General features: G+C 42.1%; 2 protein-coding genes across 9 annotated transcripts in view; both read right to left on the reverse strand.

Moving 5' to 3' along the window:
* The window catches only part of ORC3 (origin recognition complex subunit 3), a 260,786-nt gene that overhangs the window by 216,620 nt on the left and 20,984 nt on the right, over positions 1–23,182 (reverse strand). The window lies entirely within an intron of this gene.
* CFAP206 (cilia and flagella associated protein 206) overlaps positions 1–23,182 on the reverse strand; it is a 46,826-nt gene that overhangs the window by 14,965 nt on the left and 8,679 nt on the right. For all 8 annotated transcript variants that reach the window (XM_050950123.1, XM_050950122.1, XM_050950120.1 and 5 more), the window contains 5 exons: positions 22,764–22,922; positions 17,950–18,158; positions 16,959–17,078; positions 7,708–7,906; positions 368–508 (listed from right to left, as the gene is read on the reverse strand). In XM_050950123.1, coding sequence (XP_050806080.1) covers positions 368–508; positions 7,708–7,906; positions 16,959–17,078; positions 17,950–18,158; positions 22,764–22,922 — 828 coding nt within the window. The remainder of the gene's footprint in view (positions 1–367; positions 509–7,707; positions 7,907–16,958; positions 17,079–17,949; positions 18,159–22,763; positions 22,923–23,182) is intronic.

Raw genomic sequence — 23,182 nt, forward strand, 5'->3', positions numbered from 1 at the left:
CCACTGCGCACCTTAGAAGGAACTTAGGTAGAGACATATTTGAGCTGGAGAGGTTGCTGGGACAAAACATATGAACAACATAGCCAAGTCCAGAACATATTGTTATATGAACACTAATTATAATTTCATAAACACTCAAAACCACAGAGGATTATTAGAACTATATGTTAGGTATAAAGTGCAAAAGTGTTCAATGGATTATTCTAGTTTGCATGCTGGCACAGAAGGAAATACACAGCGTATATATCTTTAAATGGTTTTTTTGCTAATATATACATATTTACAGTAAGAAAATTTTTAACTCTAGGCACCAATACAAATAATTAATAAAATAATAAAATAATAATAATAATAATACAGAACAGACCTGGGAGGAGGAGGCCATCTTTTTCAGCAAGTGTGTGAGCACAAAACCCACGGTACTGGATTAACAACTGATCAAAATTAGCCGTGGTTTCTGGAAAAAGCCACTCTTGTTCCTTGAAATCAGAAACATTTACTTTTATTCCTGAAAGAGAATTTGGCAAAGGAAAGATGACAATAAAATACATGATGCCTAAAATGTGATTTAATGGGAATCTCAAAGGGAGTTCAATCATGCTTTAACACATTGTGGCCTGAAGTGTTGAACGCCCACAGCTCCACTGGTTTCCACAGGAGCGGGAATACTTAGCACTTCTGAAAATCAGGCCCCGGTACACCATGGCCTACTTATTTTTTGGTGGTAGACTGCCTCCAGACATTCTAACAGTTTAGCTTTTTCTTGAACGCACATGCAGGGCCGGCCCCAGGGGTTTTGCCATCCCAAGCAGCCCAAAAAGAAAAAAAGCCGCGATCATGATCTGCGGCATTTCGGCGGGAGATCATTCGCTCCGACCAGGAATGCCGAATTGCTGGACCTGCCGACCCTCTCCAGAGTGGCCGCCCCAAGCACCCGCTTGCTAAGCTGGTGCCTGGAGCCAGCCCTGCGCACATGGCCACAAACAGAAAGTAAAATCTAATAATTTCAGCCATTGTTTTAAACTCACCCATTTGTTTCAAATCCACTACAGCAGAACTTCGTTAACTGGTAGGGACATCTTCCTAAGCAAATATTTCTGATAACCTAATATCCCTAATGAATTAAACTGTTTTTTTTTCCTCTATCTCAGAGGTTTCAGAAGGCATAAACAGACAAAACAAAACACAAGGAATCCTGAATTATTTAAGTGCAGGGAATTTCTAAAATCAATGTGGCATTTTAATTGGATGCATTTATATACCTACTTTAATAATAGTAAAGCTGTACTTTATGATATAAATTCATACCTACACTCAGGCCCTCTCAGAGGTCCAGGCCACTTCCAGCTTTTGAGTCCCCTAGCCATAATAAAAATAAAAAATGATGACACATGAAAACCAAATAAGGCACCAAAAACACACTGAGATATAATTTGAATTTTTTTTATTTAACAAATGCTTTTCTAGCCTTTTTCTGTGCAAATGCACTAATTATTCAGGAAAAATCTAGCTTCTGTACAATATCACAGCTAATATTAAGCATGGCAAGCTCATTCAAATACTCTTGTTCCATTGTTGAATGGTGATAGTTCTTTACCTGCTTCAACAAGTTGAAGGTGTGTTCATCTGAAGCCACTGATGCAGGCAAACTGACAAAAATACGCAATGCAATTGTAATATTAGGAAACACCCCAGAGAGTCCAAGTTCAAGTATTTCTCAAAGCAATTCCTTTGGCTTGCAATCCAATTTAAAGTTTGTGGAATATATTCATTTGAGGAAGATGGCCTCGTCACAGAGATCTTTTGAGATTTCTTTGTTGTAGTGGTGCTGAAATTGTTCAGTTGCAGAGAGTAGATCTTCATTACTCAGTCTGTTGAACTGCCACAGAAACCCAGAAAGGATATAAATTAGTCGCAGTGATTCAAATTGACGTGTAAGACCTGATTGAATAGCGCCAATGAAAGACATTGACCCTATAATGCCGCTCGGCATCAGATTCAGTAGGTAAGTTGTGACTGATGGAGAACTCAGATAAAATGCCAATATTCTGTGCTACTAATCTGGACTCAGTCAGGATTGCATCCCATTGTTCATGAATCTGTTGAATGTCATTGTCATAAATAAGAGTTAATAGAACAAAAGTGCTTCATATCTCTTTTGCCTGGAAAGGGTTAACAAGAACAGTGAGCCTGGCTGTCACCTGACCAGAGGACCAATCAGAGGACCAATCAGTGGACAGGATACTTTCAAATCTTGAGGGAGGGAAGATTTTGTGTGCGCTGTTAGTTTTTGGTTGTTGTTCACTCTGGGGGCTCAGAGGGACCAGTCGTGCAACCAGGTTTCTCTCCAATCTCCCTGATACAGGTTCTCAGATTCAAAATAGTGAGTACTAGGTAGATAAAGCGAGTTAGGCTTATGCTCATTTTCTTTATTTGCAAATGTGTATTTGGCTTGAAGGAGTTCAAATGTGTATTTGGCTGGAAGGAGTTCAAATTTATATTTTTGCTGAAAGGATTTTAATTTGTACTTGAATACTTAGGCTGGGAGGGTATTCCCAGTGTCTATAGCTGAAAGACCCTGTATCTATTCCATTTTAAATTTACAAAAATAATTTTTACTGTTTTTTTCTCTTTAATTAAAAGTTTCTTGTTTAAGAACCTGATTGTTTTTTTTATTCTGGTGTGAGACCCCAGGGGACGGGGTCTGGATTCACCAGGGAATTGGTGGGGAAAAAGGAGGGAAGGTGGAGAGAGAGGCTAATTTCTCTCTGTGTTAGGATTACTGTCTCTTCAGAGAGAATCTGAGAGGGGAAGAGAGAAGGAGGGGGGAAGGTGCATTTTCCTCTCTGTTTTAAGATTCAACGAGTTTGAATCACAGTGATCTTCCAGGGTAACCCAGGGAGGGGAAGCCTGGGAGAGGCAACGGTGAGGGAAAGGGTTTACTTTCCTTGTGTTAAGATCCAGAGGGTCTGGATCTTGGGGGTCCCCGGGCAAGGTTTTGTGGGGACCAGAGTGTACCAGGCACTGGAATTCCTGGTTGGTGGCAGCGCTACAGGTTCTAAGCGGGTAATTAAGCTTAGAAGAATTCATGATGGTACCCCATCTTTTGGACGCTAAGGTTCAGAGTGGGGATTATACCATCACAGTCATAGATCAGACTTCCAACGTCATTCCTCTCAACATCAACCATAGCATTGCATGCTTCAATTACCAGACTAGTTTGGTGGATCATTGTAAGTAGCTTCATCCACAAAGATGACATCAGAATGCATTCAAATTTGGACACGTGCTTCTGGATAGACTGAAGTTCAGCTCACTGCACAGGCTGGAAATTGAGAGATTCCAACTCATTTAAAGCCTCTCTCACTGAATTCAAATGCTGTACAACTGGTTGAACACCATCAATCTGTGCAGACCATCTAGTTTTGGACATCCCATGCAGTGAAACAGGAAGATATTGCTTCAGAATTTCCCACCTTTGTGGGCTGCTACTGATGAGATTGTACATTTGCTGAACAGTTCCAAAGTAAGTAATTGCCTCCTTGCATGATTCAGCACAGTCAACACCTACAAGGTTTAGTGTGTGGTTTCCACAGCCTGAGAAAACAGTTTGAATTATGCTCAAACAGAACTGCTTGTACATCTTTGTACTTCCCCACCATATTAGATTCATAGTCATAGGCTTGACCAATGCAGATTTGAAAATCTAACTTAATACCTTCTCGAATTGCTAGTACTCGAGCAGCAATTTCTTTTCCAGTTTTTCTCGTGTAATTATCAAACAAAATAAACCTTTCTTCAATTGAAATTTTTGAGCTGTCTACAATCTTAACATATCAAATAACAATAGTAGTCTGTTCCTTGTGAGAACAATCTGGAGTGGCATCAACAATGATTGAAAAATACTTGGCATTTCAAATCTCATCAAGAATTGTTGTTTGTACGAATGACCCACATAGATCAATAAACTCGTTTTGTATGCATGTGGAGAGATAATGGACTTGCATGCTCTTTTGACTCTCTTGCAATTCTCGAACACGTCTAACATGCTCTGATAAAAGTGGGTCATATCTGCTGAGGAGCTCAACTATGCCTAGAAAGTTTCAATTTGCACAATCACCAATACATTGACTGGAACCAAAGAAAGCCAATCCCCACTCAGAAAAAGGAAAGAAGCTTTATCCAGTTATTAGTTTCTGTAGAGAGTTCAGTCAAGAGCAAATTCTCAACTGAACTTTCAGCTAATGCTGCCCTATTGGCTGATTTCAGTGCAACATAGTTTTCTTTGTGTGACGTTGAACTCTCATGTGATGGTATTGGGTCTTTCAACTTCCTCCAACCTCTGTTGATGCTCCATCCTGATTGATCTGAGAGAACTGATGCATTTGCAGCATTTTTGTTCAAAATGAAGCAGGGTGCACAGTACAGAGACTGGTTTTGCTGGAGTACAGAAAAACAGTCTCTTGTGCAGGTCTCACCGTTTGGAAGAGTTTTTGTCAGCAGATGAGTAGGGAAAGCGTGATTATCAGCATGTCGTGGAATGTTACTTGGACTTTCAAAACAACTAATTTGAAGAAAAAATTGCATTTGGGCAGCATTGCTCTTGTCAATAATTCCAGTATCAGTCACAGTCAAACCTGTAGTACTGTACTCATGAATTGCTCTTGCTGCGTAAGAACTACATCTTCCTCTTGCTATTGAGTTTCTTGATCGCACACAGGATCTTCTGCTGCATCTGTTACTGTTGGCACATCTCCTTCTTGACTACTGTCCTCATGTTCAGGTACTGGCATCGAAATATCACCTGTTGCAGTTGAAGAGTTTTCATTTTCTGTAGCATTGTTTGTTGGGTAAGGTGTGTTTTCCAGTAGTTTGAGAAATGAAGTTATTGGCTTTGAGCTTTAGCTGCTGCTTCACTCAGTTGTTTTCACTGTCTCTTGCTTGCACTACTTTCAAATCTCCTCTTCATAGGGATCCATCTGGTCAGTATGTAGCTTATTCACACTTGAAATAGTCTGCTGTAAATAAGTAGCTTATCTACACTTGAAATCTTCTAGTGTAAACATGTATACAAATGCCGAATGGTACACAAATGCTGAAAAAACTTAGAATGAAGGAATACTAATTAAGAACACAAAATGAAACAGTCAGATTATTATCCTTATCACGGAATCAAAACTCAAGCACGCAAGGTATAAGATAGGCTGAGCTGAAGACAAAGGGATGACATATATATAGTAAACAAAGACATAGATACAGACAAAAGGATAATGTCAAAAAATTTCAAATGTGTCTCCTCACAAAACTCACCATACAAACTGTCCTCACAAATTTTCACCTTGACTCTAGGCCTATACACTATGAAAGACTATGATAATGGCCAAGTTACCAAGCTAGGGCTCAACCAACCAACCAGTCACCTCTTTTAGCTACCATATGAAGATAATGAGGAATTCTCATACATAAATAATTCCTTAGTCAACTAGACGTAAAATTGTAAAGACGCTAAAATTTTCTACCTTTCAACATGCACTTGATCCAGCACTAGTCAGTAGTAGTGATTGGCTTATATAATCAGCTGACCTGAGAGGACACGTTCATCACAGTCTAATCTTGTGCCATCAGAACCAATATACTTTTATTAGTATTTATGAACATTTTTAACTCTTTAATATGACAAAATCTATATCAGTTAACAAAAAAATGTCGTTTACCAAATCACATCTCTTATTTGCTTAAATTTGCAGCTCTAAGCTGAGAGAATGTGTCACATTTTGGTCCGATAGGGATGTGCAAAAAAAACAAGTTGCAAAACTTATCAAATGCCAAAAAATTAACAAGTGTCTAAATGTGGGGCCCCCTTTGAGCTTGATGCGCAGGCCAAATGCCTCCTCCATTGGCCCTGCCTATACTGCAGACACTTTTTAGTATTTATTGTTTATATTATCACAGAATTGTAGGACTGGAAGAGACCTCAAGAGGTCATCTAGTCTAGCCCCTTGCACTCATAGCAGGACTAAGTATTATCTAGACCATCTCAGACAGGTGTTTGTCTAACCTGCTCTTAAAAATCTCCAATGACAGAGATTTCACAGCCTCTCTAGGCAATGTATTTCAGTGCTTAACCACCCTGACAGTTAGGAAGTTTTTCCTAATGTCCAACCTAAACCACTCTTGCTATAATTTAAGGCTATTGCTTTTTGTCCTATCCTCAGAGATTAATGAGAACAATTTTTCTCACTGCTTTTTGTAACAACCTTTTATTTACCTGGAAATATTATCATGTCCCCTCTCAGTCTTCTCTTCTCCAGACTAAACAAACCCAATTTTTTCAATTTTCCCTCATAAATCATGCCTTCGGTCATTTTTGTTGCTCTTCTCTGGACTTTCTCCAATTTGTCCCTATCTTTCCTGAAATATGGCGCCCAGAACTGGACATAATACTCCATCTGAGGCCTAATCAGCATGGAGTAGAGCAGAAGAATTACTTCTCGTCTGTGTTTACTATGTATGTCAACACTCCTGCTAATACATCCCAGAATATTTGCTTTTTTTGCAACAATGTTATACTGTTGACTCATACTTAGCTTGTGATCCACCATGACCCCCAGACCCCTTTTTGCAGTACTCTTTCATTGGCAGTCATTTCCCATTTTGTATGTGTGCAACTGATTTTTCTTTCCTGAGTGGAGTACTTTGCATATGTCCTTATGGAATTTCATCCTGTTTACTGCAGACCATCTCTCCAGTTTGTCCAGATTATTTTGAATTTTAATTCTATCCCCCAAAGCAACCCCTCCCAACTTGGTGGTATCTGCAAACTTTAGAAGTGTATTCTCTATGCCATTATCTAAATCATTGATGAAGATATTGAACAGAACTGGACCCAGAACTGATCCCTGCGGGACACCACTCAATATTCACTTCCAGCTTGACTGTGAACCACTGATAAATACCTCTAGGAATGTTTTTCCAACCAGTTATGTACCCACCTTATAGCAGCTCCATCTATGCTGTATTTCCCTAGTTTGTTTAAGATATCACCCAGTTGCTCCAGTAGGGATCAGGATCCCATTTGGGTCAGTATTATGGGAAAATATATGAAGATATGTTAAGATGTTTACAAATTTAACATAAATAACGATTTAGTAGCTTATGCCATAGGAGTAACTTAAAAAATTCCATCTGAATTCCATCTCACATACTCTTCACAAGAGTGTTTCTAGCAAAATTTCAACTACAGCATTGCCAGGGCCTTAGATGAAAAAGGTCTGATCTCACACCTACAGAAGTCAGTGGCAAAGAGTCCATTGACTTCATGGGGAACAGCAGCAGTCCCAGGTATAGCAGCTCACTGATAATGTAGAAGAAACAGTAGCACCACACCAGGGAGCAGATATTGGTGCCCAAGCATTGTTTTCCTCTCAGTTTTCAGAAGATGTGTACTAATTAAATGTAAAGCATGTTTTCATCAAGAAAGTAAGAGTCCAGTTCTGTAAAGCATTAAGTGCTCCTATGTGGCCCTGAGCACCCACAAATTCTGTTGCCCTCAACAGTACTATTGGGTAAGGACCCCATGTTAGTAATGATTTGCAGAGTCAGGTCATGCTTTAGATAGGAATGTTGCACTTTTTAGAAACAGGATTAAAGTCACAAAATCATACAAGGACTCAAACAGTAAAAAGGAAATGTGGTAACTTTCAGTACCCATGGTTTCCTTTATCCTTTGCTCATCACTTTTCACAGTCACTCCTTCGAGAAGCGACTCCATCACATCATCAGGAAACAGTTGTGCATGGATTCCCAAGAACTGCTGTAGGCTGCCTGTCAAATTAGTCAGGAAACTCAGCAGCAATATCTCATCCTGAAAGCTCGTCCAGAGGTTAGCTAGTGCTAGAAAGATAGGCTAGAAAATAATAAGAAAGACCTGAAATCTACATTTGCTTTGTCTGTAAAATTAAACAAATACTGTAAACAACAGTTACAAATACAACTGTTAAATGCAAAGGGGTGCAATCCTGCATGCCCTCTGCACTCAGAAATCCTAGTGGAGGGCTTGCAAGATCAGGCCCAAATCCTAGAAATCCTTTAAATGTACTTTAAAAGTAAAAAACCAACATTTTGGAAAAACATTGGAGGAGATTTTCTGAATTATATTGGAAAAGAGTCTCGCCTCCTCCCCACAGATATAATAGTATAAATGCAAAAAGAGAAGATAGGCAGAGGACGGCAGTAACGAAGAAATGCCTATATTCAGGTTAACTATAACAAGAAACACAAACAGACCCAGGCATAGACAAATTTCAGCCTTTGTTTTGGGGCTGAGGGAAAATGAGAGGAACAGTCTAGTACAGATACAAATTTCAAAGACAGTGGCAGAAAATGTTGTAACATATCTGAAATCACTAAGGAAATGGCCAGCAGAAAATTAATTACATTCCTGACTATGCTGAACAGATTTTGAATGTTAACACAGCCATCTTCAATTTTTCAGATCTTAGCACAGTAGAAGAGGGCTCCCCCAACATCAGGAATACATTCAAGGAACTTAAAATTCAACCTAGCACATTAGCATTCATGTTAATGAAGCCATTATAAGAATTGGCATGGGAGTTAACTCTTGTTCATCAGCATCATTATCATGAAATGCTACTGACACAAGAAACTAAAACAGAGGAATGGCAGCAAAATAATTTTTACTGTAAATAGCATCATAACCATCTTTAACTCTATGAAAATGAGTTGAGCCTACTGTATACTCTAAAATGCTTGTCTGCTACATTCTCAATCTAGGCTCTGTGCTACAAATGCTAAATTATAAAATAATCTCCTGGTGTTCTTACACAATACAACTTCTCTGCAACAATTTGAAGACAAGTAGAATTAAGTGGTCTTGTGATGGGGAAAGCTCTACCTGCAAGAGCACAGATGGAATCAAGTATCTCTGCTGCTAACAGAGGTGAAGAAAAGAAGCAAATAACCTGGTAAAGAGAAGCCATTCAAGAAAGGACATCTATGGTAAAGTCCTTAGGACAGGGACATGTTTTCTTGTAAAGTGACAAGTATATTTTTGGCCCTCATAATAAAAATGAACAGTATAGTGAGAGAGAAGACAAAGGGAAAGAATTGTTCTGGTAGCAGGATAGAAGAAAGGGGTGTGTGCTAAAAGGACTGTATTTGTAAGATCAACAGGCATCTAGAAACAGCTACATTGGATCAGACCCAAGAGGCATCTAGTCCAGTATCCTCTGTTTGACAGTGGGCAGCACCAGATGCTTCCAAGGAAGGTATAAAAACCCTAGAGAAGGTAGATGGGGGATAATCTGTCCCCCATATTAGGTCTCATGAGGCTCTCTAACAGTTATTGATTTACTTAAGCCATGAAGCATGAGGTTTAAGATACCTTCCAAAATTTTATCATGAATTATGACAGAAAGTGGACAACATAGTGACTATTTTATTACATATCTTCCCAGTTAAAAATAAGAACCCAAATAAGAACTAACCATGTGGAGGTTAGCACAGCCCTAGTTTCAAAATAATATGGATAGAAGACTCTGAGCCAAGGCTATTCCAACATAATCCAATAGTGAAGCATCATTAACTTAAAAACTCTCGTCTCTGAATACTTTTACCTACTATTGTTAAAAGTAATATTTAAGGCTACTATAAAGAAAAAGGATAGAGAAAATCTATTTTTAGTGTTATTCTATGCATTTAACAGCACTTTTGGCATAATCATTTTCTCTGTTCACCTAGAGTCAGTTTTCCCTGTTTTTTATGTCATTCGCAAAACAACTGGGAAGAAAAAGAAATATTAAAAAAAGATGGGAAAATATGTTTGCAAAACCACAATTTTACAAATATGTTTGTAAAAACCGCAAGGGAGTTTAGAAGAGGAGTGGGAAGGGAGCAGGGGTCCCTTGTCGGTTCTATCTGTGCCCCTTTAGTCCCCTTAAAACCTATAAACCAAACTACATTTCAAAACCTCTTTCTTCAAATTACCCTTTCATTAACTAGGAGACAATGCAGGCAGAAGCCCAGCAGCAGAGTAGGGGCTATCCAGTTTATTGCACTGAGTGTAGCATGTATGATTACCTGCCCTGTGGGCAGGTGGCGTATGTGTGCAGTCGGTGCAAGGAGCTCTGGCCCTCAGAGACCACGTACGGACTTTGGAGGCCAGAGTGGCGGAACTGGAGGAGCTAAGAGAGGCAGAGAGGTTTGTTGATGAGGCTTTCTGGGACACTGTAGAATTGTCCCACCTCCGGTCAGACAGCCCCTGCGCTGCTGAGGAGGAAGAAAGGCCCAGGGAAGCAGAGTAGTCTATGGGGGCAGAGGGAAACCTTCCCATAGTTGGGACCCGCCTTCCAGATGGTGCTGGGGTTGCCTCTCGCACTGAGGTTACCTCTCTGGCGGAGGGAACTCTAGTTTCTAGGAAAAGGCAGGTGTTAGTAATGGGAGATTCGATCATTAGAAACGTAGATAGCTGGATTTGTGATGACCGGGAGAACCGTATGGTGACTTGCCTGCCTGGTGCGAAGGTTGCGGATCTCTCAAGGCATCTAGACAGACTTATGTGAAGTGCTGGGGAGGAGCCGGTGGTCATGGTACATGTAGGTACCAATGACATAGGGAAGGGTAGGAGAGCTGTCCTGGCAGCCAAATTTAGGCTGTTAGGGAAGAGACTGAAATCCAGGATCTCTATGGTGGCATTCTCAGAAATGCTCCCAGTTCCACGCACAGGGCCAGATAGGTAGGCTTCAGAGTCTCAATGCATGGATGAGACGATGGTGTAGAGAGGAAGGGTTTACATTCATTAGGAACTGGGGAAACTTTTGGGATGGGGGGAGCCTATACAGGAGAGATGGGCTCCACCTACACCAAAGTGGAACCAGACTGCTGGCACTAAACATTAAAAAGGTTGTAGAGCAGTTTTTAAACTAGATGGGGGAAAGCCGACTGCTGCAGAGGAGCATGTGGACAGTACTCAGACTTCTCTTAGGGGAGAGTCTGATGATAGGGAATCTCCAGGTTATAGTCAGGAGCAGAGGACGGAAGAGGATAATGTAAGGGCCAGATCAGAAAAAGAATCTGGCACATCAGAAAAGGGCAGACAAATAAACAGGGACAAGTTTTTAAAGTGCTTGTACACAAATGCTAGAAGTCTAAGTAATAAGATGGGTGAACTAGAGTGCCCTGTGATAAAGGAAGATATTGATATAATAGGCATCACAGAAACCTGGTGGACTGAGAGCAATCAATGGGACACAATCATTCCGGGGTACAAAATATATCGGAAGGACAGAACAGGTCGTGCAGGGGGAGGAGTGGCACTATATGGGAAAGAAAATGTAGATTCAAATGAAGTAAAAATCTTAAGCGAATCCACATGTTCCATAGAATCTCTATGGACAGAAATGTCATGCTCTAATAAAAATATAACATTAGGGATCTATTACCGACCATCTGACCAGGACAGTAATAGTGATGATGAAATGCTAAGGGAAATTAGAGAGGCTATCAAAATTAAGACCCCAATAATAGTGGGGGATTTCAATTATCCCCATATTGACTGGGAACATTTCACTTCAGGACAAAATGCAGAGATAAAATTTCTCGATACTTTAAATGACTGCTTCATGGAGCAGCTGGTACGGAAACCCACAAGAGGAGAGGCAACTCTAGATTTAATCCTGAGTGGAGCGCAGGAGCTGGTCCAAGAGGTAACTATAGCAGGACCGCTTGGAAATAGTGACCATAATACAATAGCATTCAACATCTGGGTTAGGCTAAAAGGGGTAAAAAACACTGGTGATGTCGTGCTGGGAGTCTACTACAGGCCACCTAATCAGGTGGAAGAGGTGGATGAGGCTTTTTTCAAACAACTAACAAAAGCATCCAAAGCCCAAGATTTGGTGGTGATGGGGGACTTCAACTATCCAGATATATGTTGGGAAAATAACACCGCAGGGCACCGACTATCCAATAAGTTCCTGGACTGCATTGCAGACAACTTTTTATTTCAGAAAGTTGAAAAAGCTACTAGGGGGGAAGCTGTTCTAGACTTGATTTTAACAAATACGGAGGAACTTGTTGAGAATTTGAAAGTAGAAGGAAGCTTGGGTGAAAGTGATCATGAAATCATAGAGTTTGCAATTCTAAGGAAGGGTAGAAGGGAGTACAGCAGAATAGAGACAATGGATTTCAGGAAGGCGGATTTTGGTAAGCTCAGAGAGCTGATAGGTAAGGTCCCATGGGAATCAAGACTGAGGGGAAAAACAACTGAGGAGAGTTGGCAGTTTTTCAAAGGGACACTATTAAGGGCCCAAAAGCAAGCTATTCCGATGGTTAGGAAAGATAGAAAATGTGGCAAAAGACCACCTTGGCTTAACCATGAGATCTTGCGTGACCTACAAAATAAAAAGGCGTCATATAAAAAATGGAAACTAGGTCAGATTACAAAGGATGAATATAGGCGAATAACACAGGAATGCAGAGGCAAGATTAGAAAGGCAAAGGCACAAAATGAACTCAAACTAGCTATGGGAATAAAGGGAAACAAGAAAACTTTTTATCAATACATTAGAAGCAAGAGGAAGACCAAGGACAGGGTAGGCCCACTGCTCAGTAAGGAGGGGGAAACAGTAACGGGAGACTTGGAAATGGCAGAGATGCTTAATGACTTCTTTGTTTCAGTCTTCACTGAGAAGTCTGAAGGAATGTCTAATATAGTGAATGCTTACGGGAAGAGGGTAGGTTTAGAAGATAAAATAAAAAAAGAGCAAGTAAAAAATCACTTAGAAAAGTTAGATGCCTGCAAGTCACCAGGGCCTGATGAAATGCATCCTAGAATACTCAAGGAGTTAATAGAAGAGGTATCTGAGCCTCTAGCTATTATCTTTGGGAAATCATGGGAGACGGGGGAGATTCCAGAAGACTGGAAGGGGGCAAATATAGTGCCCATCTATAAAAAGGGAAATAAAAACAACCCAGGAAACTACAGACCAGTTAGTTTAACTTCTGTGCCAGGGAAGATAATGGAGCAGGTAATTAAAGAAATCATCTGCAAACACTTGGAAAGTGGTAAGATGATAGGGAATAGCCAGCATGGATTTGTAAAGAACAAATCGTGTCAAACTAATCTGATAGCGTTCTTTGATAGGATAACAAGCCTTGTGGATAAGGGAGAAGCGGTGGATGTGATATACCTAGACTTTAGTAAGGCATTTGATACGGTCTCGCATGATATTCTTATAGATAAGCTAGGAAAGTACAATTTAGATGGGGCTACTATAAGGTGGGTGCATAACTGGCTGGATAACCGTACTCAGAGTAGTTGTTAATGGCTCCCAATCCTGCTGGAAAGGTATAACAAGTGGGGTTCCGCAGGGGTCTGTTTTGGGACCGGTTCTGTTCAATATCTTCATCAACGATTTAGATGTTGGCATAGAAAGTACGCTTATTAAGTTTGCGGACGATACCAAACTGGGAGGGATTGCAACTGATTTGGAGGACAGGATCAAAATTCAAAATGATCTGGACAAATTGGAGAAATGGTCTGAGGTAAACAGGATGAAGTTCAATAAAGATAAATGCAAAGTGCTCCACTTAGGAAGGAACAATCAGTTTCACACATACAGAATGGGAAGAGACTGTCTAGGAAGGAGTATGGCAGAAAGAGATCTAGGGGTCATAGTGGACTACAAGCTTAATATGAGTCAACAGTGTGATACTGTTGCAAAAAAAGCAAACATGATTCTGGGATGCATTAACAGATGTGTTGTAAACAAGACACGAGAAGTCATTCTTCCGCTTTACTCTGCGCTGGTCAGGCCTCAGCTGGAGTATTGTGTCCAGTTCTGGGCACCGCATTTCAAGAAAGATGTGGAGAAACTGGAGAGGGTCCAGAGAAGAGCAACAAGAATGATTAAAGGTATTGAGAACATGACCTATGAAGGAAGGCTGAAGGAATTGGGTTTGTTTAGTTTGGAAAAGAGAAGACTGAGAGGGGACATGATAGCAGTTTTCAGGTATCTAAAAGGGTGTCATCAGGAGGAGGGAGAAAACTTGTTCACCTTAGCCTCCAATGATAGAACAAGAAGCAATGGGCTTAAACTGCAGCAAGGGAGATTTAGGTTGGACATTAGGAAAACGTTCCTAACTGTCAGGGGAGTTAAACACTGGAATAGATTGCCTAGGGAAGTTGTGGAATCTCCATCTCTGGAGATATTTAAGAGTAGGTTAGATAAATGTCTATTAGGGATGGTCTAGACAATATTTGGTCCTGCCATGAGGGCAGGGGACTGGACTCGATGACCTCTCGAGGTCCCTTCCAGTCCTAGAGTCTATGAATCTATGAATCCCTGTGGTGGGAAGAACATCTCAACAGCCCAACACTGTGGCATTTAATTTCAAAAAGGGGAACTATACAAAAATGAAGGGGTTAGCTAAACAGAAGTTAAAAGGTACAGTGACTAAAGTGAAATCCCTGCAAGCTGCATGGGCGCTTTTTAAAGACACCATAATAGAGGCCCAACTTCAATGTATCCCCCAAATTAAGAAACACAGTAAAAGAATTAAAAAACAGCCACCGTGGCTTAACAACCATGTAAAAAGAAGCAGTGAGAGATACAAAGACTTCCTTTAAAAAGTGGAAGTCAAATCCTAGTGAGGCAAATAGAAAGGAGCATAAACACTGCCAACTCAAGTGCAAGAGTGTAATAAGAAAAGCCAAAGAGAAGTTTGAAGAACGGCTAGCCAAAAACTCCAAAAGGTAATAACAAAATGTTTTTTAAGTACATCAGAAGCAGGAAGCCTGCTAAACAACCAGTGGGGCCCCTTGACAATCAAAATACAAAAGGAGCGCTTAAAGACGATAAAGCCATTACGGAGAATGTTAGGGAGATTCCCAAACCTGAGCTGGCTTTTGTAGGTGACAAATCTGAGGAACTGTCACAGATTGAAGTGTCACTAGAAGAGGTTTTGGAATTAATTGATAAACTCAACATTAACAAGTCACCGGGACCAGAAGGCATTCACCCAAGAGTTCTGAAAGAACTCAAATGTGACATTGCGGAACTATTAACTAAGATTTGTAACCTGTCCTTTAAATCGGCTTCGGTACCCAATGATGGGAAGTTAGCTAATGTAACGCCAGTATTTAAAAAGGGCTCTAGAGGTGATCCTGGCAATTACAGACCGGTAAGTCTAACGTTGGTACTGGGCAAATTAGTCGAAACAACAGTTAAGAATAAAATTGTCAGACACATAGAAGAACATAAACTGTTGAGCAATAGTCAACATGGTTTCTGTAAAGGGAAATCATGTCTTACTAATCTATTAGAGTTCTTTGAAGGGGTCAACAAACATGTGGAAAAGGGGGATCCAGTGGACATAGTGTACTTAGATTTCCAGAAATCCTTTAACAAGGTCCCTCACCAAAGGCTCTTAAGTAAATTAAGCTATCGTGGGATAAAAGGGAAGGTCCTTTCATGGACTGAGAACTGGTTAAAAGACAGGGAACAAAGGGTAGGAATTAATGGTAAATTCTCAGAATGGAGAGGAGTAACTAGTGGTGTTCCCCAAGGGTCAGTCCTAGGACCAATCCTATTCAATTTATTCATAAATGATCTGGAGAAAGGGGTAAACAGTGAGGTGGCAAAGTTTGCAGATGATACTAAACTACTCAAGATAGTTAAGACCAAAGCAGATTTTGAAGAACTTCAAAAACATCTCACAAAACTAAGTGACTGGGCAACAAAATGGCAAATGAAATGTAATGTGGATAAATGTAAAGTAATGCACATTGGAAAAAATAACCCCAACTATACATACAATATGATGGGGGCTAATTTAGCTACAATGAGTCAGGAAAAAGATCTTGGAGTCATCATGGATAGTTCTCTGATGATGTCCACGCAGTGTGCAGAGGTGGTCAAAAAAGTAAACAGGATGTTAGGAATCATTAAAAAGGGGATAGAGAATAAGACTGAGAATATATTATTGCCCTTATATAAATCCATGGTACGCCCACATCTTGAATACTGTGTACAGATGTGGTCTCCTCACCTCAAAAAAGATATTCTAGCACTAGAAAAGGTTCAGAAAAGGGCAACTAAAATGATTAGGGGTTTGGAGAGGGTCCCATATGAGGAAAGATTAAAGAGGCTAGGACTCTTCAGCTTGGAAAAGAGGAGACTAAGGGGGGATATGATAGAGGTATATAAAATCATGAGTAAATGTGGAGAAAGTGGATAAGGAAAAGTTATTTACTTATTCCCATAATACAAGAACTAGGGGTCACCAAATGAAATTAATAGGCAGCAGGTTTAAATTAATAGGCAGCAGGTTTAAAACAAATAAAAGGAAGTTCTTCACGCGGCGCAGTCAGCTTGTGGAATTCCTTACCTGAGTAGGTTGTGAAGGCTAGGACTATAATAGCATTTAAAAGAGAACTGGATAAATTCACGGTGGTTAAGTCCATAAATGGCTATTAGCCAGGATGGGTAAAGAATGGTGTCCCTAGCCTCTGTTCGTCAGAGGATGGAGATGGATGGCAGGAGAGAGATCACTTGATCATTACCTGTTAGGTTCACTCCCTCTAGGACAGATACTGGGCTAGATGGACCTTTGGTCTGACTCGGTACGGCCGTTCTTATGTTACTATTATTGAGAAGACAACTCAGGGCAGGTGTAATAACAAACTTCTTTTAACCTTTTTTTAAGCAAATGAATAGATGTCAAGGTACCTGTGTCTGTGGAACACTGCCTGAGTGGAACACTGCTATTAGACAGACACAGAAAATAAGATCCTTTTTCCTAATTCAACATGAAATTTATGTGAACCATGTCACATGATACTGCAGCATAAATATTATGTTCATATTATAGACAATAAAAGTGATTTTTCTAATTTGCTTCTGTTCAGAAAATAATACTTTTGCATTTCAAATGCTTACAAAAACCTGTGATGTAGGTACAGCAGTCTTTGCTTGAACAGTGTTTTTTAACTGCTCTATTTGTGCCGCAAACTGCTTGTCCATCATTTCAACTTCTTGTGCACACGTGATCACATCAGACTGGAAAGAAAACATACCTCAGGTAAGGAGTGTGACAGCCACAGAAAAATAAATAGCTAGCAGAAGCTATTTGGGTACTTGCATTCTGCCTCATTTGGGGCAGTTATATTTTAAGGAGTGGCATGCAACCTAACTTCTAAATAGAATCAGAATTTTACAGACAAAAGGGTCACTAGATCATCTAGTTTGACCTCCTGTAGATCACAAGCCCCTAGCACCATCCAGCACCCACCCACCCACCAAACCCAACAGCTGAAATCAGAGCAATGTATTACAACCCGCAGGAGACTAGACTAGTATATGCCACATGCAGAGAACAGGAGGCCCCTGCAATGGCAGGGAAATTATTAAGTGAGATATACTCAAGATACTCCTAGAAAGTGACCCATACTCACATGCTGCAGAGGAAGGCGAAACCCCCCAAAGGTGACTGCTAATCTGACATGGGGGGAAATTCCTTCCTGACCTCACACATGACAAACAGCTAGACGGTGAACATGTGAGCAAGAACCAGCCAGCTAAGTGCCTGAGAGAGAGACTGCTCGGTGCCAATTCATGGCCCTGGCCCTCCCCATCCAATGTCCCATCTCCAGCAGTGTCCATCCCTGATGCTTAGAGGAAAGAGATAAAAAAAACCCACTCAGAATACATTAGGGATGTGTGAAATCCCTTCCTGACCCCTGCAGGTGGCTGGCTGAATCCCTGAAGCATGAACTTTTAATATATCATTCTAGCTGCACAGCTCAAACACAGCACCAGGATTTCTTTACTCAAACATACACTTGTATTTTACTTTGTAAAATGCAATTTACACTGAAATTTCACATTAAGATATCCTAAAGAATCCATAAGATATAATGTGATATCTCACCAGAATGATGTAGAGGAAGGCTTCATGTTGTCTCACATTGAACAGTGCTTCCTTTAACATAGATAATCTAGCTTCTATATTTCTGTGCGAGCTCTCACGCATCATTTCCAAGACAGCTGTGTAGCGGTATGCCAGATCTTGGGAGGCACGAAGCTCTGCATCAATAGGCTGCGTGGCTGCTGGAATGGCTTCATTCAGAATAGCTGGTACTATTTATACAGATTTAGTATGAGAAGGTAACATATATAGAAACACATCCTGGTAATCATAATAGATAGCTAATAATTTAGTTTCAATACTTCGATCAGAAGTATCCTCCAACAGATTTCTGAGTGTAAGCTCTTATTCTGAAACAGCACACATTTCCAAAGTTTGTTCACAAGACCCAACCATTACGTACACTGCTGGTAAAATGGTTATTAAAAATGACAACTTTTCTGTGAGGAAACTACTACAGTATAGTCTAGGATTATGAAAAATTAGCTTTTCAGACTGTCTTGGTTCAATTTTGGGCTCTTCCAAAATTCTCTTTGTGACTTTGGGTAAATCACTTATGTGCCTCAGTTTTCCCATCTGTGAAACCGGGATAATAATAATACCTCCCTGCCTCATAAAGGTGTTACAGGAATGAATTAATTCACATTTATGAGATGCTCACATAGTATAGTAATGGGTCTATATAAGCCCAGAAAGAGATAAAAATATAATATTGCTTATTAAAATGAACTATTTTGCTCCTACTGGACAAGGCGCATTACAAACCCCCCACAAAATTCCATAAGCTGCACAACGGGAGTCCAAAATCTTTGAGTTGATGGTTTTATTATTAATACTTCTTCCTTAGAGCCTCATTAACAAAGGAGGGTATAAAGAGGCATGCATCCATTACATTCTACATTTGGACATGTAACTAGACGTCTGTGCATGCAAAAGAGATAAGTGTGAACACTCAGATCAGACAGTGTGCCATGTGGGGTTTTTTATGCATTCCTCTTTATATGTGACTTAACATTAAAACATAGGCAAGCAGCAGAGGCTGTGTGGTATAATGATTAGACTCAGAGAGAAGATCTGAGTGGCAAAACTGTTCATTTCTATTCAGTCAGCTCTGCCCACAATTTGCTGTATGATCTTTAGAAAACTCACATAAATCTCTTTAATTAATCTCTATTTTTCAATCTGTAAAGTGGGGTAATAATGCTGTATATACCATTGTGAAGAGCACTAAGAACCCTGAATTAAAGGTGCTCTAAGTGCAAAGTATTATCTCGATTATCCAAATAATCAGTAGAACAGTTGATTATTTGCATGTTCACAACTCACAATACATGTTATTATTTATTTTTGTATAGCATTATTCATTCAGAGGTATTAGAACATTTTACATATAGTGTCTTAGCCTCTATATTGGGGATCGGCAACTTTTGGCATGCGGCCCGTCAGGAAAATATGCTGGTGGGCCGGGACGGTTTGTTTACCTGCAGCATCCACAGGTTTGGCCAATCGCAACTCCCACTGGCCGTGGTTCACTGTTCCAGGCCAATGGGGGCTGTGGAAAGCAGCAGCCAGCACATCCCTCGGCCCACGCCACTTCCTGCAGCCCCCATTGGCCTGGAACGGCCAACTGCGGCCAGTGGGAGTTGCGTTCAGCCGAACTTGCAGACGCTGCAGGTAAACAAACTGTTCCGGCCAGCCAGCGAATTTCCCTGACAGGCCACATGCCAAAGATTGCCGATCCCTACTCTGTATGAAAATACAATTAAACTACATAGATTACAATATATCATATATATTGTAATCTTATTTCCATTGAATAACCATTTAAATAATAATACTGATACATTCAGCAGTGAAATGTTTAATAACATTGGTTGTTTTTGGGTTGCAGGCCTCAACAGACATGGGGCTCACTTCTGGCTTATGTCCCTAAAGCTCATGCTTCAGGGTTCAAGAAGGGATCCCCCACCAGACTCCTTCATCCCAGCATTTTGGGAGGTTTTGTTTTTTTTTAAATCTCCTTTTTGAAGCATCAGGGATAGCAACAACTGGAGATGGGGCACTGAGTAGGCCAAGGCTATGAGGTGGCACTGAGCATTCTCTCTCTGAGATACTTGGCTGGCTAGTTGGTTCTTGCTCATATACTCAGGGTCTAACTGATCACTATATACCGGGCCAGCATAGAATTTTTTCCCACATCAAATCAGCAGTGACCTTTGGGGGCGGCGGTGCCTTCTCTGCAGCGTGTGGATGTTGGTCACTTACTTGCCAGAATTATCTGGGTTTCTATCATTTAATCATTTCCCTGCCACTGCAAGGGCTTCCTGCACTGGTGCACATTGGTCCTGCCTATTCTCTGCGCATGGCACATAACAGTTTAGTCTCCTGTGGGTCTCATTTAGTTTGGTGTCAATTCTGTTATTGGATTTAGTGTGCAGGTGCTGGGTGGTGTTGGTGACCTGCAATATACAAGAGGTCATACTAGATGATCTAGCGGTCTCTTCTGGCTTTAAACTCCATGACTCTATATTTTAAGGAAGGAGTCAAAAATAAGAGCAACAAGGAAGTTTAGCCATCTCTTTGGGCTTACTATTTTGGGTTATCTGGCTGCACGCTCAAAAAAATTCCAGTGCATCAGTTTACATTATTATAGTTATCTAAACAACCAGAAGGGCTCAAGACTTAAGAGATTTTTGAGTATTCAAGAAAAATCGGGAGAAATTACCCAAAATTATCAGAATTTACGTATTTTCTGTCCCGTGGATTTCTAACATCTCATGCAATATTAGATTAAAGGTATGCTCTACTGCAGGGGTCGGCAACCTATGACACGTGTGCCACCTTTGGCACGCGAGCCGATTTTGCCTGGCACGCAGCTGCCAGCTGGAGTCCTGGCCGCCGACCCTGCTCAGCACGCATGGCCGGCCGAGTGAAGCAGGGCTGGCGGCCAGGACCCCACACTGGCGGCAGGCACACTCTCTGTCTCCCCCCTCACCACGCTCGTTCTGCGGCACCCGGGAGTGTGAGCCGCTGGGGTTCGAGGCCCTGAGCCTGCTGCGGGAGGGGCGGCGGCGGCAGCTCACACTCCCAGGAGCTGCAGATCCCGAGCGTGACGAGGGGGCAGCTGGGGGGCGCATGGGGCCCGCCGCCCGCATGCATCCACTGCAGGAGCCCCCGCCCCCCCCGGGGGGGCACCAGGCCACAGCCCAGGCAGGTGCACCCACCGGCTCCCCACTCACCATGCTCGGGTTCTGCGGCTCCCGGAAGTGTGAGCCACCGTTGCCACTGCCCCTCCCACAGCTCCCCCTCTCCTGCTGCCTCAGCACTCTACATGGAGGCAAAACTCCACGTGGAGCCAATGTTTCACCGGCATGGGCCTAGTAAGGGGAGTCCCAGGGGGCAAGCAGGGAGCAGGGGGAGGGTTGGATGGTTCTGTCAGGGGGCGGGGAGTGGTTGGATGGGGCGTGGGAGTCCCCGGGGGTCTGTCTGGAGGAGGGGGTGTTCATAAGGGTTGGGGCAGTCAGGGGACAGGTAGGGGGCAGGTTCCTAGGGGGAAGTTAGGGTGGGAGGGTCTCAGGAGGGGGCAGTCAGGGAACATGAAGCAGGGAGGCTTAGGTAGGGAGTGGGGTTCTGGGGGGCAGTTGGGGCAGGGGTTCCAGGAAGGGGCAGTCAGGGGACAAGGAGCACGCGGGGGTTGGGCATTCTGACCAGGGCAATCGGGGGGGGAGGGGGAAGTGGGAGGGAGTGGATGGGGGCTAGGGCAGGGCTCTCCCCTCTTTTTTGATTGTTGAAATATGATAACCCTAGGTGAGGGGGGAGCCGGGGGCGCATGGGGGCTGGCACCCACATACATTCACTGCAGCCTACAGGCACCCCCGGGGGGCACTGGGCCGCAGCCTGGGCAGGAGAGGTGGGGGGGCGCAGCTGCTCCCCGCTAGCGGTGCCACCCCCACCTTTGCAGCGCTGCTGCCCCCCTGCACCATGCCGGCTCCTCCATGGCTGGGGCTCGCTGCTGCCGCAAGCGGGACGCTCTGGCTCTCTGGTGCCTCCGGAAGGTGGCTCCTCCCTGCCAAGCTGCTGCAGCGGCCCAAGCCTGGCAAAGCCAGTGAATGGACTTGAGGTGGGGGCCACCTGAGTGGGGTTGGGAGGGCTTGCAGGGTGGCTGTGCACCCTCCAGGGGAGTTCAGGAGGTTGGGAGGGGGGAACCTGGTCTGGAGAGCAGCCCCTGGACACGGCAGGCCCCTGGGGTCTATAAAGGATCGTTGGGGATTTGCCTGTCAATGAACCAATGTGCAAGGTGGAAGTTTCGCTTAGGGTGCAAAATATTCTTGCACCAGCCCTGCTCCGGGGGTGCGTGCACCCCAGGTTAAGAACCACTGCACTAAACTGATAAGATCTACATTTTAATTAAATTTTAAATTAAGCTTCTTAAACGTTTTTTAAAAACTTGTTTACTTTACATACAACAATAGTTTAGACTCATAGAGAGACCGACCTTCTAAAAACATTAAAATGTATTACCAGCATGCGAAACCTTAAATTTAGAGTGAATAAATGAAGACTCAGCACACCACTTCTGAAAGGTTGCCGACCCCTGCTCTACTGTAAATATTTTGACAGTACCATTTTGACATTTGCATTGATTGGCCTTAAGCATTATACAATTCATTCATCTAATAGTTTGTTTTTCCTTCAGGTTTACTGACACTGGGCCAAATCCTGCTCATCTTGAGTAGCATGAGGTCATGGGTCTAGAGGTCTAGAGACAAGAAGAGTCTGGCTTAGGGCTCATAATTTTAATTAAGTAATATACCTACAGTCATCAATGCCTTCTCCTCCTTTCCCACAGTCCTTGTTGAATAACCGAATTCCTGTGACAATCATGGTAAGTTCTTTCAGCTGTCGCTCTTTGTCCTTCTTACTGAGAGAGAGAAACACACCCAGCTCTGTCTGGGGAAACACACTCTGCAGGGCAGCTGAAAAGATTTAAAAAATAACAGCAGGTACAAGAATGAAACTGAAAATACTAGGGAAGCAAAACTAACTCCTGTAGTTGTGAAAATAGCAGTATATTCTAGATTTGGAGAGATGCTTAGGCGCTCACAAATTAATAATTTTACCACACCTATTGTTGGAGATGAGCGAATAACAAAGCAGACAGGCTGAAATGCTATCAAGCTATTTTATGCCACAGAAATTATTTAACTAAAATTCAGACTATTAGTAGCAAATATTT

Source organism: Gopherus flavomarginatus, chromosome 4, assembly GCF_025201925.1.
Source record: "Gopherus flavomarginatus isolate rGopFla2 chromosome 4, rGopFla2.mat.asm, whole genome shotgun sequence".
Taxonomy (NCBI): domain Eukaryota; kingdom Metazoa; phylum Chordata; order Testudines; family Testudinidae; genus Gopherus; species Gopherus flavomarginatus.